General features: G+C 32.6%; 1 protein-coding gene across 1 annotated transcript; it reads left to right on the top strand.

Moving 5' to 3' along the window:
- Positions 1-653: 653 nt before the first annotated feature.
- On the top strand, positions 654-5,403 carry LOC118036865 (uncharacterized). The gene is made up of 13 exons (XM_035042699.2): positions 654-1,068; positions 1,269-1,342; positions 1,432-1,515; positions 1,666-1,746; positions 2,495-2,575; positions 3,025-3,117; positions 3,735-3,914; positions 4,069-4,136; positions 4,265-4,316; positions 4,440-4,493; positions 4,580-4,672; positions 4,786-4,852; positions 5,130-5,403. The coding sequence occupies exons 1-13, from the start codon at positions 927-929 to the stop codon at positions 5,219-5,221; spliced, it is 1,161 nt and encodes a 386-aa protein (XP_034898590.1). The 5' UTR covers positions 654-926; the 3' UTR covers positions 5,222-5,403.
- Positions 5,404-15,651: the final 10,248 nt, after the last annotated feature.

Below are 15,651 nucleotides of genomic sequence, written 5' to 3'. Positions count from 1 at the left end.
TTCTTCATATTTAATAATTTTTGAATTATTTTTACTTTATTTAGAAATATTTTTAACTAGTTATCTTTTTATTAAATTTATTTAACATAATAAAAAATAAATTTATATTTTTATTGGAAAGCAGAAAAATAATAGATAGAATTTAATAGTTATACAATATATGAAAATTAGACTTGATATTTAAAGGTATCATGACACTCATAGTCTATATATTATCCATTCACTTCTAAATATAAATTCATGAAAATTAGCAATATAAACTTAATTTATAAAAATTTATAATAACCATAAAAAAAATTAGTTCAATTTACCTAAAAAGAAAAAATACTAAAATATTTAAAAAATATATAGTAAAAAAGGAAATAATTAAAAGGATTTTTAATGTCATATTATAGTAGTTTTTATATTTCAAAATTATTTTTAAATTTTTTTTTCTAAAAGAATTTTAAATTAATATTTTTTATAATTCCAATGCACTTATATATATATATATATATATATATATATATATATATATATATTATCACACATTTTTCACGTTGTCAAACACTCAATTAGACGTGAAAGACAAAAAAAAAAAAAAAGACGAAAAAAAATGGATATATGTATGTAGAAAGAAGAGCACTAATCCGTAGAGCGTAATTACCGCCCGCGGGACATACGTATCCGTATCGGTGAAAGTTGAAGGAAAGGGAAAAGAAAAGAAAAGAAAAGAAACAAGAGAGAGATCTCAAAAATCCTTCAACGCCTCCTTAATAAACCAATAAGATCGAAGACGCGAGGCGTTTAAGCAGCTCATAATTTAGATTTGCACCTTCTCTTTACACCTAAATAAATGAAATCTTGGGTTTGTATAGAAAAAAAACCCATAGTTTAGGTTACGAATAAGAAATACAAAAAGAAGTATCGATCTAAGTATTGAGAAAATGGAGGGGTTAATGAGCAAGCTAAGGAATTTGGATGCATATCCAAAAATCAACGAGGATTTCTACAGCCGTACGCTTTCCGGTGGTGTTATCACTCTCGCTTCCTCTATCGTTATGTTTCTCCTCTTCTTCTCCGAGCTCGGTATGTTTCCTATTTTTGCTCTTTTTTTTTATTTATGCTTATTATTCGTCTTTGAGTATGCTAGCTTTGATGATTGGTTTTTGAGAAATTGATGGGATGGGGTTTAGGTTTTTGTTGGATTTATTGTATTTTATTTTCAAATTTTGTACTGTTTGTTGTGTTTATTGGTGTTCTTATTTTTGTTAAATTTATTGTTGCAGGATTATATCTTCATGCGGTAACTGAAACAAAACTAGTGGTGGATACTTCGAGAGGAGAAACTCTACGTATCAATGTAATGCTCTTTTCAATGTGTATGCTCCTAATACGCTTGCTTGGATGAATTGCTCTAGTAATTGATTCATGTGATGCTTGAAACTGCAGTTTGATGTCACGTTCCCCGCTCTTCCGTGCTCTATTCTTAGCCTTGATGCCATGGATATTAGTGGAGAGCAACATCTTGATGTAGTATGTACCATAAGACCTCACCCTTTTGTGTGTGTGTGTGTGTATATATATATATATATATATACTTGCATGTATATGCTTCGCTTCGCTTCATGCTCTTGACCTGGTTGTTTCCTAAGTTTTAAATTTTCTGTTTTTGATGCCTTGCAGAAACATGATATAATTAAGAAAAGACTAGATTTTCATGGAAATGTAATAGAAGCACGGCAAGATGGAATTGGTGCCCCAAAGGTTGGTATTCAGTTTTGCTTAAACTTTCTATGTTTGTGATCCGTGAATTGATCTGAGTTTGAGCAATTAACTTTGATTTTTTTCAAGTGCTAATTTTTGTGTGAATTCATCACGTAATCAGCAGTATTTTGTCTACTCAAAGCTCATCTCTGCTAGTTTTAGGGTTATGTTAATTTGTGCGATGACTGATGTGAATGGCAGAAGAGAATCTATCTTGTTTTTCTGAGTCATTTGAGGAGCCGAGCAAGGGTTTAAAAATGAAAATAAATTACCAACGAAAAGAACCAATCCTGTCTTTTGAAAGTATGTATTGCTTGACACACAAAAAAAAAAAAGCATGCATAGCATGATAGAAGTTAAGGCTTGGTATCATTCAAGGGGGCCTCTATTTTGCCATTGGCTATCTGACATTGGTGTCCTTTGTCAGAGATATAGATAGCTGATTGTAAGTGTTTTATTAGTCTTGTGGCTTTGTGGAGCTTAGTTGGATCTAATCGTATTTTACAAGCCAGGGGTAGAAAAATAGAAATGTTAGGCTGTGCTTTCTTACAGAGGAGCTTTTTCTCCTTCATCTCCTTGATCTTCAAGCAATGTTTATAATTCTCTGTTGTTTTCATAAGTGCAATTTGGCTATTTCTTTCTTTACTCCGCTGTTGACAATATCATTCTTGGACTCTTAACAACTTGTACCCCATCCCCTCCCCTTCCCCATCCTTACTTGTTTGACTCCTTTTCGTGCTTGGCACAGATTGAAAAGCCTTTGCAGAGGCATGGTGGCAGGCTTGAGCACAACGAGACATACTGTGGCTCCTGTTATGGTGCGGAAGCGGTAAGTTTGTCTAGCATCAATGCTAAGAAATAACTGTCTCATCTCATATTTATTATTAAACTGCATACATGTGGGACAATCTACTCAGAACTCTAATATTTTTGTTCACCTGGACACGTTTACTTTCTGGAATGCTTTTTTACTCAATGCTTTTCTGGAGTTTTTTCTTGTATCATGTTTGTTGGCTAAATGCATCTTATAGAACTAGCTGCTTGTAGTAATAATTTTTTAGCTGCTTCTGATTTTATTGTGCAACTGGCAGACCTTAGTTTCTCCATTATTTCTCTAATGTGTTATTTTCTTTGTTGCAGCCTGTATTTTGTCTTTCTAGTTCCTTTTGGATAAAATCAGAGTTCTGTCTCCTTGCAACTAGGAACAGTCACATGTCTATTATATTCTTTATCTAACCTGTAGTTTTACTCCCCATTATATCTCCTTTTGTATTGCAGTCAGATGAAGACTGCTGTAATTCTTGTGAGGAAGTTCGTGAAGCATATCGAAAGAAAGGTTGGGCGGTGACAAATCCAGATTTAATGGACCAGGTACTTTATTGTTACATTATTTATTGGAGTTCTAGATTCAATTTTCAAGAACAAACTGGATGAATGCGGTTAAGACTCTTGCATATGTTAACTTTATGATTCTCTGATCCGTATCTTAATTGGCAATATTGCTAATGCTTCGTCGTTGGCCTTTCCTGCTGTCGTTTACTTTGTACCTGTAACCAAGAAAAATTAACGTTTAGGTTACCATCTCCCTTTCTTCCTCCTTTTGGGATAATGAATAGTAGTATTGTAGTGGGCGATTCCTGCACAATTATTAGTTGCAACACCACTAACATGATAGAAAATCTATCTCTCAATGCTCTGAAAACATTCAATACATAGTCAACTATGAATTTTGAGTACTGGTGTTGCCTGGGAATACTTCCAAGTTTGAGCTACAGGCTATGTTTTTGTGTTGTGTGGCTGCGTGTCTCAATGTTGTCTTGTGTTTGTCTGTCTTGAGATTTCTCATTCCATATGTGAACTGATGACTTCTGGTGGTGTATCAGTCTAAAATCATAGCATATGCTCTCCTTGAATAACAAATTACAACAAAAAATATTTTCATTTATTCTAATTATGGTTTTGTTTTCTGATTTACATGTAACATTCAGTGCAAAAGAGAGGGATTTCTCCAAAAGATTAAAGATGAAGAGGGTGAAGGATGCAACATTTATGGATTCTTAGAAGTTAATAAGGTGGCTGGAAATTTTCATTTTGCACCTGGGAAGAGTTTTCAGCAATCTGGTGTTCACGTGCATGATCTGCTGGCATTTCAGAAGGATAGTTTTAATGTAAGCCATGATTCTACTTCTTCTGGCCATCTCTGTTGAATATCAATTACTGAGCTTGTGTCTGCCAAGGAATATGAACTTATCAATCACTTCTTAATTGCTCATCATGCTATGCTAAACAAACCATCTGATTAATGTGAACAATGTGCTACAGATAACTCACAAGATTAATAGGCTGACTTTCGGAGAATATTTTCCAGGTGTTGTTAATCCTCTTGATGGGTAATTTTCTCCATGCATCCTGGTTTCATCTACCCATTAATTGGGCTTGAAGATTGACTTGTTTATCCTCTTTCCTGTGTATTAAATTGTATATGCTGGAATGTCAAACTCATTTTTGTAACTTTCAGTGTGCAATGGACACAAGAAACACCAAGTGGGATGTACCAGTATTTCATCAAGGTTATTCTTCAGGACAAATGCCTCTCCTGTTTCTTTTTGTCACCTCTCCTTTCTAGTGGTCATGATTAAGGAAATGCAATCAGTTCTCAAGCATTTTACCCAAACGGGCTCTTTATTTTGCAGGTAGTACCTACTGTATACACAGATGTGAGTGGACACACTATCCAGTCAAATCAGGTGTGATCACAGTCCAATAAGTGTTCATTGATATGTTGTCTCAAATCATCTAAAGTGATATAACAAGTTTTAATTCTTTTTTCCAGTTTTCTGTGACTGAACATTTTAGGGGCACAGACATAGGTCGCCTTCAGTCCCTTCCAGGAGTTTTCTTCTTTTATGACCTTTCTCCAATTAAGGTAGGCTTTTTTTTAGCCTACTAAATGAGCTCAAGAGTTAGCGCAAGCCACTGATTTTTTTTCACTTCAGAGGTTTTTTGGTCTAGTGATTACATCTGATTTGCATTTTGCAGGTGACTTTCACAGAAGAACATGTTTCGTTCTTACACTTCCTAACAAATGTGTGTGCCATAGTTGGAGGTAATATTTTATTTCTTAAAAAATCCAATCGATGCTCCCGGCTCCCTTTTTTACTTGTGTTAGTCTTTTTCATAACTTGCGCTATATGTTTGATAGAATCTAAGGCTAATGTATAGGAAAATAAAAGTTATGTCCGTTTGCATTTTGAAACAACAGATTCAAGAAACAATGATATAAAGTTCTCAAATCTGTGGCATTTTTTATTTTTTTGTGCATTTATATTAATATATTTCATGATTAGGTGTGTTAATAATGGCTGATTATTCTTATACTCCAGGTGTTTTCACTGTTTCTGGCATACTGGATTCATTTATATATCATGGTCAAAAGGCAATCAAGAAGAAGATGGAAATCGGTAAGTTTAGTTGATGACGATGACATGTAAACAGGCTTGGGTTGTTGCTGTATTGCCAAGGACTGGCTTCTCGTATGGAATTGGGTTTGGACGCCTATTTTGAACTGGCCAGTTTTTAGAATCATGTTCTTGCGATCAAGGAATTTGATTTATTTCATGGGGGATTAATTCTCAAAATGGAATGCCCGTTTGCCTCTTTTTTTTCTTTTTTTTCTTCTCCCCCTTCAGTGGAGTGACAACACTTCTGATGTGAGGACAACTGTTTCGAAGGTATACTGCCCTTTTGTGCATATGGCGTTGCCCTTTCTTCTGGCCAAGAACTACAGGAACCTCCTTGTGGGAATTAAGAACGATCATGAATGTTTTGGATTCAATTTCACCATATAATTTGGGTAGTCACGGCTTAGGAAACAAAACCTAAGAACAAAGACTAATACTCGGAGCTGGATTTGAGTTTTGAACACTGAGATTTTGGGACAAAATTGTTATTTAGAGGGAATTGTAACACTCTAAAAATTGATGAATGTATCATGATTTATACAAGTAATAAGGTGTGAAAATAGTAAGTAATGCAAAATTACAAAAGATATTTACATGTTAAATAATGTAGGGATAAAGAAAGTTGGGGAATATAAACTAAACCCAAGTAGATGCAGCCAGATAGTTTAATTTTTTGCTTGACCAAGTAGGTGAAGCATGATAATTTTCATCCAATTAGTGTTCCGCTCAAGCATATGAGATGCGCATGATTCTCGTATCTGAACTTTTAAAATTGAAGAAAAAAAAATAGAGGGAGGCATATATTTTTTTTTTTCATAGATCTTTGACTAGTAGTTCATTAAAGTTTTACACCTTTTACCCTAAAACTATAATCTCATCTCTTTTAAGAAAATAACCCTCGTCTAACTATTACTGGGTAAAGAATGGTGATTATTTTTTACTGTATGAAGAGAATTGACATTGATAAGTAGTATAATAGAATTCATGTTTTTTATTAATTTATGGTGTCTCAAATTAATTGCGTGTGTATGATATCACAAATTTGGATTATGATAGCCCCCATAGACTTTTGAGGTGTTGTTCATTCATGTAGACTCGTCTTTTAACAGCGTGGAAAACAGAGAATAAGAATAAAGAGAGATTGAAAAACTGGTTGTGCCGCAAAATCTTCGATCGCATGTATTTTTATGTTAATATGCTTGTAAAAGCGAGGAAGCATATATTGACGCTTTCTTCAAACTATCGACCATTCTAATTAAATTTAACATTGTGTTGGTGGGATTTCTTTTTAACTTTCTGGTATCATCCAGGCTTGAAAGAATATTCGACGAATTTTCAATTTTTCACATCTCTTTATGCATTCCCTCCCACACACTATTTATTTAAGCTAAGACACTTCAGAAAATAATAAAAAGATTTGGAGGTCGGGCTTTCACAACCTTTTGCTTTAAATCATGAGGGTAGTGTGCATATAATAATTTTCATGGGCTGCGAAGAAGAAATTGTGTTTGAATGTGAACTTTTACGGAAAAAGGGCAGCTCCGAGGCAAATTTTTAGAAACTTGCGAGAATGCGAAAGTTCATTGAACAATTTTTGACGGTAGATATAGTATAGGGAGTCGATATTGCCAGAGTGATTCTGGAATAAATAATAGTTTTCATTCCGAAACGAACATTTTTTTAATCCTGTTTGCCATAAGAGGTCTCCAGTGAGATTTCATGGCACAAAGAACCTTTTTCACTAGTTAGCAAAGTTGAGACTGATGTAGTGATGTGAACTCATAAACGTTGGAAATACAAATACGAGGAATAGCTAATGCACAACCACGATCAATCTTCACTTCTTCAGATGTTCTCCACAAATTGCAAAAATTAAGATCCCAGCAGGTAGGCTCTACTGTTCTCTGTAAAGCCTAGCCACAAAAAAACTCCAAAGTCCCCTTAGAAAAACATAATATGGATCCAAAATTTTCATGCTTGGGGATATCCCTAAATCATGCAAGGTTGGTGACAGATTGGGAAGGATGGTTCCTGTTTGATGTAGATTCTTTTGTGCTTGTGAGGACCTTGCGATTTAAAATCAGAGTTTTGAGTTAACTGATTTAAACTCTAGATTTAGTCCCAGACCTACTCATATAATTTCAAATTTATATTACAAAGTTACACGAGTAAAAATATGATTAAGTCCACTTCCACACAAACAACACAAACAGTAATTCAACTAAAGAGGTAACCAAATAATTAAAATAACTTGAATGTAAAGTAAATTCAATAACATAAAAAATGAATACTTACACATTTATAGAGTGATTCATGCTATGATTACATCCACAAGTTGGAACTCCTAGATAATAGATCTTTTTTGGTATTTTTGGTTTACGGAATTAAAATTGCAAGCCTACTGATTACAAATGAAATTGAAAGCCTAATTGATTATCATCTACACAGTTATTGTCTGTTATTATATCATCTATAGGTTTCAGGTTTAAAAGATCATAAGAACTTGATAAAATCACAATGCAGTTATTTGAATTTTTGTTGAATTCTTGAGTTGTTTTTAAGTTGTTCCTTGCAATCCAACTTATGTAATCAATCAAGTGATGTCAATTGTCAATAACCTCCCATCTTTTAAGGTTCTTCACTAACTGTTTGTCAATTGTTAATAACTTCCCACCTTTCAAAGTTCTTTCCGCGATCCCATGTTCATAAGAGTTATTGATGCCTTTTAATTACGTGACTTCTTATACTTGCTTATATACACATTCCTTATTCTATATATGTGGTGACCCTTGTCTTCTAAGTTTCTCTTAATTATCAAATAGTTATCTTATAACTCTCTTTATCCATTTTCCATACAAATTTATAGTATAACACTTATCCCAAAAAAAGATTACCTATTAGTGAATGAAAATTAATGCGTAATCTCAATTAATGAGTATGTTGAGATTTAAATTTTAAACTTTACATCAAATCTATATCAAGTTCTCAACATTCATTTTTGTTTACCATATATGAATGATAGAATAATGATGGATACTTTTTCCAAAATGAATTTGAATTTGAATTTTAAGTCCGACTGACTCTTTTTTTATTTACTCTTATTCATATACTCGTTTACTCATTTTTATTATTATCCCTCTTTTACTTTTTACCTTTTGTCTTCCTCATCATAGCAATCAACCAAGAGTAAACCCTTAATCAAGCAGTTACTCTCACCATGGATCATGTTCCTACTCTTTTATCTCCATAGATGGATTATAACCTACCTTAAAGAATTCTTACTTGATTCTTTACAAAAGATATTTTTTACCTTGAACTTCTTACCTTTTATGTCAAAAAAACTAGGTCTTTCCAACCTATGACAAACCTAGATGATCAACCCTAACATATATTAGGTCTAGTTGTTCAAGTGGATCTAGACACATCAAGAATCCCTCTCGTTATCAAAAAGGAAATTTTAAACTTTTCTAACCACAACATCCCTTTTTGTTTTCATTTAATTGACCCTTCCTAAATTAATTAGGAATTTGTTTCCAAATAAAAAGCTAACCCAACCAAATCATGGCCTTCTCCAATAATCATTGTAAATAACATTTATGCCTCTTTGTTAAAGGATATATCTATTAGAGCAAAGTGGAAGAAACAACAAATAGATATTTGTTTTGACCTTAGTTTAAATCATATCCCTTGTATGAACCTTATTATTCTATTTGTAATGTTGACCTTATGGGATTCCAGCTTTAATTATTTTCACACTAGGTCTGGTCCTTTAACCATTATCTTATAAGATGTTGTATCTTTAACTAGATGTTCTTTATTGAATTTGATTTGATGTCAGCCGTTTCTACCATTAGTTACAAGTAGATTAATGCAGAATTAAAAGAGGAAGGCAAGCTACTAGTGTTTGTAAAGCCTAAAGAGTCTTTTGAGAAGTTTGCTTTAAAGCTTCTTCGAGATAATGATATTAAAGCTATGGAATTTGGGTTATATATAATTTGGATTTATAGGTATCTAGTAGTTTGCAAAGGATGGTCATTAGTAACAGTTACTTTGGTTTGACCATGCTTTTCTTTTTTCACAATGAACCTTTAGCTCTAACTCCTATATTTTTTGGTATGGTGTTTAATAGTCTAAACCATGCTATCGAGGAAACTATTTTGTAGTTGGTTGGTGGTCCTTTATTATTCATTGTACTATGGGCAACTACCTATTTTCCTTAGTGTTATTCCAAAGTTGCTACTTTGGAGACAAGTAAGCTTTTTTTTTTTTTTTTATGGTCACTTGTACATCCTTATTATGGCTCTCATTAGTTCATTCTCTTTTGCAACTATAACGTCTTCACTAGTTTCTTCTTCTCAACTTCATGATGAATAGATTCATTTTCATGCCAAGAGGCATAGGCCTGATTGGTATCAATCCTTAACTCTGCGCCAGTCCTTAACTCTCTAAGAGGCATAGGCCACTAGTGTGGAACCTCACCCCCCTTTAAAGAACTCTACACCAATCTTTAACTCTCCAAATTTGAAGAAAGATGATAAACTAGCTAGTCATAGTAATTGTCTAATGTTATATTTTTTATTATTTAAGTTAATTTTTACTTATATTGTCAATATAGATAGGTTATGCTCCACCAACTTTGAAATTATTAATCATAGTAATAAAGACACTTGGTTTTTGTCACAAAGTTTAAGGCTAGGAGATTTTAAAAGATTTTAATATACTTAGAAAAAGGGGTTACTATGAATTCTTCCTCTCCACATAACAAGAAAGGCCATAATTGTTTTTTTAAAGAATATAAAAAGGGGTTACTATGAATTCTTCCTCTTCACATAACAAGAAAGGCCATATATATATATATATATATATATATATATAGTAACCCTTTTTTCTAAGTAACCCTTTTTTCTAAGTATATTAAAATCTTTTTAAAATCTCCTAGCCTTAAACTTTGTGACAAAAACCAAGTGTCTTTATTACTATGATTAATAATTTAAAAGTTGGTGGAGCACCCCAACCTATCTATATTGACAGTAATTAACACACATCTCATATGCCTTTAAGATATGCTTTTTGTTTTTGTTAATGCCCCTAACCTATCTAGCATGAATTGCAACCTTTTGGTGCTTATGGAGTCCAAAACATCTTCCCAACTAAAGCTTAAATAGCTTGAAGATAGATGTCTACTCTGGAATGTAAGTTGGTTGAAGAAGACCTTAATTGGGTTTTCAAAATAACTGACTAGCTTACATGCAAGGAGGGAGTCTACCTTTGCTACCTAATTGATATATATATGTATGTGTGTGTGTGTGTAAAATGTTGGAGAAACTGCTCCTATATTTTAGGATATTTATATTTGAAAACCTCTGCCTCCTATAGTGATGGTGTGCATTTTTTTAGATATTTTCCATTAATAGCTTTTGTATGTATTTCTCCATCTATAGGCATTTCCAAAGTATGTTTGATTTATTTTGCAAGGTCCTTCTTAAGTTGATAACCATTTTCTAAATTGCCTATCCTTTACTCTAGTGGGAGAAATTACTTTCTAGATTAGGTCTCCTTACATGAATCCTTGTTTCTTCACTTTTTTATTGTATGTTTGTATGTTTGAACTTATAATTTTTTTTGTTTGCAAATTGTTCAAAACATCAATTATTTTCTCATATAGATCCCTTAACTCTTGCATCATTGCATTTTGGTATTGAATTCTTGTTTATTAGTTCTGGTATGCTACTTTTAAAGACTTAATATTCACTTCGCAAGGTAATACTGCTTCATGGCCAAACATTAAAGAGTAGGGTGTTATTCTTGTTGCAGTCCTAGGTGAAGTTCTATAAGCCTAAAATACATCCATCAAAATTCATGCCACTCCTTAGAATTGTTAGTAATCATCTTTTATAAAGATAATTTTAAAATCTTATTTATTGACTTTGCTTGTCCATTAGCTCGAGCATAGCAAGGGGTTGAATTAACCATAGTAATCCTAAATTCTTAAGCAAATCACCTCATTTTTCCCCTCTAAATACCATAGCATTATCCATGGTTATAAACTCTGGAATTCTAAACCTTGCCATAAAAATTCTGTTTGCTAAAAATTTTCACCTTGACCTGGGTAACTTCTTAAAGGTACAGCTTCTATTTATTCTTTAAAATAATTTATGCCAATTGTTGCCATCCAATTTTTTACACCATTTAAAAAAAATTAAGAAACAAAAAAATAGCAAAAAAAAACAACAAAAAATCTAAAAAATATATGTTATTGATATATTTGCATTATTTGCAGCATCTTTTCCAAAAAAAATTAAAATAAAAAATTTACTTTTGACGCATTTAGTCTCATTGAATTGATATTGATGTTCCCTTTTTTTCAAAAGTCAAAACAAATATATATATATATATATATATATATATATATATATTTATATATATATTAGTGATACAATTATAATTATGGAAGGGAGATGACCAATTTTAAAATTGAAAACCCTCTCACCAAGCTACCTAACTTGTAATTAGATGGTCCAGAATCAATTTTCTTAATCCAATGGTTCATATTTCTTTGTTTTTGCCTTTAAGTTATTCTTACGAAGCAGCAAAAAATCAAATAAGTGATAGAGATTAATTCCTGAAATCCAATGGTTGATTTTATTTTGTTTTGCCTTCAAGCCAAAGAATTTACAATATAAATTGAGTGTGTGTGCTGTCAAAAGGAGGGGGAGAAATGGCATATTCAATTAGTTATTTAAATACTACCTTCCATCCACCAAAAAACCCTAATAACCTTATCTCTCTTATTTTTATAACATCAACTGCCATTAACAAAAGGAAGAAGACATGGTGTGCCACACTATGGACCTTCTAGTCCAACACACCCCACCATAAATAAATAAAAAAAGTGAAAAAGGAGTGAATTATTTTGAAATAAAAGGAACCAAGCCTTCCATCACAATCGACCTTCTTCTTCATCAATGTCAAACTATTAAATCCCCCTCTAGTTGTCATCAACGTCAGCACCACCACCCGAGAACCAAGCAACATCCAACAAATATTGCTCCTTACTCTTTTTTTTTTTCTCCATCACCGATTACCACACATTTTCTCTCCCTCACCATCATTAGTCATTCTCCCTAAATCTAAACACCATCTCCCCTGTCCCAAAAAAACACACACTCAAGACAACCACTCGAAATCAAAAGTTGTGACCCTTCCATATTAGCCTTTTGGAAGACAAACACTCATGATTGTGACCACCAACAGTATTGGTCACCATTAAAATAGCCCCCTCACGGTTTTTCTCCTAAAGAACACCACCCATGGCAATCCTTTTATTTGCATCATGAACCATAGCTCCTTCATTTTACTCTCATCGTCATCTATCTTCAACCATTAGTGGTAATAGAGGAGTAACACCAACCACCACTGATTAGTACTTAAAAGTGCATTATTATTAAGGCTTTATATCATCATATTTTACTTTTAGTATCATTGAATTTCCTAACTTAAGCATGTTTTATAACAACAAGTTTGATAATATAGATAGCTTTAATTTACGGTAAATGCTCATTTTAAATGCAGTTATATTTCAGAATTCAAAATATTGATTGATGTGATTAACTATTAAAAGTGAAAAAGACAAAGAAAGGCTAAGGTTAGAGAAAAGATGTTGGATCGAACTAAATCACCATTCGGTCATTGGATCATATCTAGAGTTGTGAATATTGGATTGATGTTTTGTTTATTGTTCTAGAAAGTTAAGATATAGGCCTATAACTTTTATGAAGCGTGGAAAACCCAAATCTGTCATTTGCAAATTCAAAGCTTAGCCACAAAAGAGAAGTCAGAATTTGTCCTGCAATCCAGCTCAAACACTACTCAGACGTTTACCCATAGCTGGAGTTATAAAAGGCCAAATGACGTTAAATTTGGTGAGTGGAAAGATAAGACAATTTTCAACAACTTTCATGCGGACCACCTACTCAAATTTGAATGTTAGAAATGACATTTCATCCAGAAAAGAGCTTGAGAGCTATCCACCACGTCTACCAAAAGCACTACTTGGTATTTTAGCCATAGTTGTAGTGATCCAAATGCTCTGAAATGTTGTGGGTGTGATTTTCCAACAACTTTCATAAAACATTTTTGTCAAATTCTGATTGCATCAATGTCATTTCATCCAGCCAAAATACTTCAGATTTGTTGTCCACCAAATCCACTAAATTAATAGTTGGCCACCACATCAATAATCAATTACCAAGAATAGTTTTGAATTTTAGCCTATAAAAGAAGGCATTTGCCATTCATTTAGGCATCTTGGTTTTCAGATCAAGATCATTTTCTTGTTTTCTTTCTTTGTAGTTTTAATGTTCAACTTTCAATCATTTTGCACAACGTTTCTTTGCAAAAGTGCTTTTACATGTCCTAGGCATATATGAAATAAAAGAATTTAAAGAATCATATGATAATCGAACATTTGCTTCAATCATCCAACAAATATCTTCAGGAATTTCATGGTTCATTAATAACCTTAATCTTTCACACCTAGCATAATAAATTTTTGCAATCGCATTTTGAGGCAAAGCGGGAAAATATTTTTTCAATTTTTCAAGAGAAGTGTCCATTTTTTAGATGAGAAGTAAAAAAGAGATGCAAAGAAAAGAGAAGGAACAAGAAATTGAACAAATATATACACAGATATTAGTTATCATAGGAAACTGAAAGAACCGACTTAAGAGTCATAGAGTACCATTATCCGTCATTTGACTAAGGTGAGAGAGACTAGCAAAACAAGAGTCCCGCAAAAAAAACACAAAAACAATGAGAAAAAAAATAAATAAAAATAATCAATCTATATATACAGGATCACCTAATTCAATGGAGTCATTTTCAACTAAAAAATTATCAAAGTAAACTTTGAAACGATGTCCATTTACCTTAAAAACATTGTCATTCTTTGGATTCTCAATATCAAAGGCCCTATAAGGATACACATGTTTCACAATAATTGGACCACTCCATCTTGATCTTAGCTTTCCAGGAATTAAATGGAGTCGAGAATTATAAAGCAAAAACTTTTTGACCAATATCAACTTTTGAAACAATTTTTCACAAGTTTTGCAAAATTCATACGTGTTTTTTTGAACATTGGTGGGCTTAGTAAAATCCACTTTGTAAGATTTTTACAGCTGTCTTTTTTATGAGAAATGACCCCCACATGCCTCAGAGTGATAAAATTTAATGACACTACTTACCTCATTGTCAGGAATGCATCTTCAAAATATTTCATCAGGACAATATTTGAATAAGGGTCATCCCAATAAAGTTCTTCACTTCGTTCAAAAAACTTTCTTTTTGTCTTGGGCACTCCAAAAGCTAATATCTTAAAGCAAGAAAAATTGATAAAAATTTGCAAACCAAGGCATTAGACTAGGAGAAAGTAAGGATTCGTCAAGAAAGTAATCATCAATTGGTGGGATGTTAGATGTCAAATTTATTGTCAGTTTTGACAAATAATCTGCGACAACATTGTCGGTGCCTTTCTTGTCCTTGATTTCTTTTTGAGAATAAATCATTTGTAATTTTTCATATTCATCAAACTCAGTTTTACTAAAGGTAGATTCAAATTGATCATAAACTAATTGAGCAAGTTGAGTGTTGATTGTCTCTTACTTTTCAATTAATGCATATAAAGTTTCCTCAAGATTTCTTTTAAGAGGGGGAACATAAGGAGATGCATATCCATGAAAATTTTGAAAAATTATATGTGTACTTGAAATGATGGCTGTGAAAATTTTATGCATTATTGTTACCACTTTTTCCAACTGAAATTTAAGTGAGTTCTCCAACCAGGATTTGTATGTTTGAATATGGATTCTGATTTGGCCTTTGAAACTATTTAAAAGCATTGGTTTGTTCATGGAGACATTCCTTAAAAAAATGCAAAGTTAGGACAAATCATTAGTTGCATGTTCATCGTTTCACAGATTTGAAACAAATGTCTTGAACAGATTTTTAATTTATCACTTTTTTAAATTCAAGTGCCTCGACTTTTCTAGCTAAAGATGCAAATTTAGCTTGGAGGTCATGATCTTCCCTAAGGTTGTACATGCCTCCACTAGATGTATAAGGTTGAGTTTTTCTTGGTGCCTCACAAGTACTTGCAGTGTCCTAATTTTAAGCATTTTCAGCTAACAAGTCTAGGTACTCTATTGCTTTATTAGGGTCTTTATCTTCAAAGTTTCATTGCACATCACTTCCATCATTTGCCTATCTTTAGGTTGTTAACCCTTCAAAAAAAATATGAAACCAATCTCCATGTTTCAAGACCACATGATGAGAACAAGTATCAAGCAAGTCTTTATACCTATTTTTCCAAACACTGGTAAAATGTTTCTCATGGCTTTTAAAGTGAATATAGTGATTTGTCTTTTTTGAAAGAATTTGTTCTATT

This window comes from Populus alba, chromosome 5 (assembly GCF_005239225.2).
Source record: "Populus alba chromosome 5, ASM523922v2, whole genome shotgun sequence".
In the NCBI taxonomy this organism is placed as follows: Eukaryota; Viridiplantae; Streptophyta; class Magnoliopsida; order Malpighiales; family Salicaceae; genus Populus; species Populus alba.
Note: the sequence above shows the minus strand (reverse complement) of the source record. Positions and strands in the feature narration are given on the sequence as shown.

Bases quoted from the DNA above. Each gene is read 5' to 3' on its own strand.
- LOC118036865 (XM_035042699.2), top strand. From the start codon at position 927: ATGGAGGGGTTAATGAGCAAGCTAAGGAATTTGGATGCATATCCAAAA. The intron at 4,137-4,264 runs GTAATTTTCTCC...TGTAACTTTCAG, and splicing joins GTTGTTAATCCTCTTGATGG to TGTGCAATGGACACAAGAAA. The intron at 4,853-5,129 runs GTAATATTTTAT...CTTATACTCCAG, and splicing joins TGTGTGTGCCATAGTTGGAG to GTGTTTTCACTGTTTCTGGC.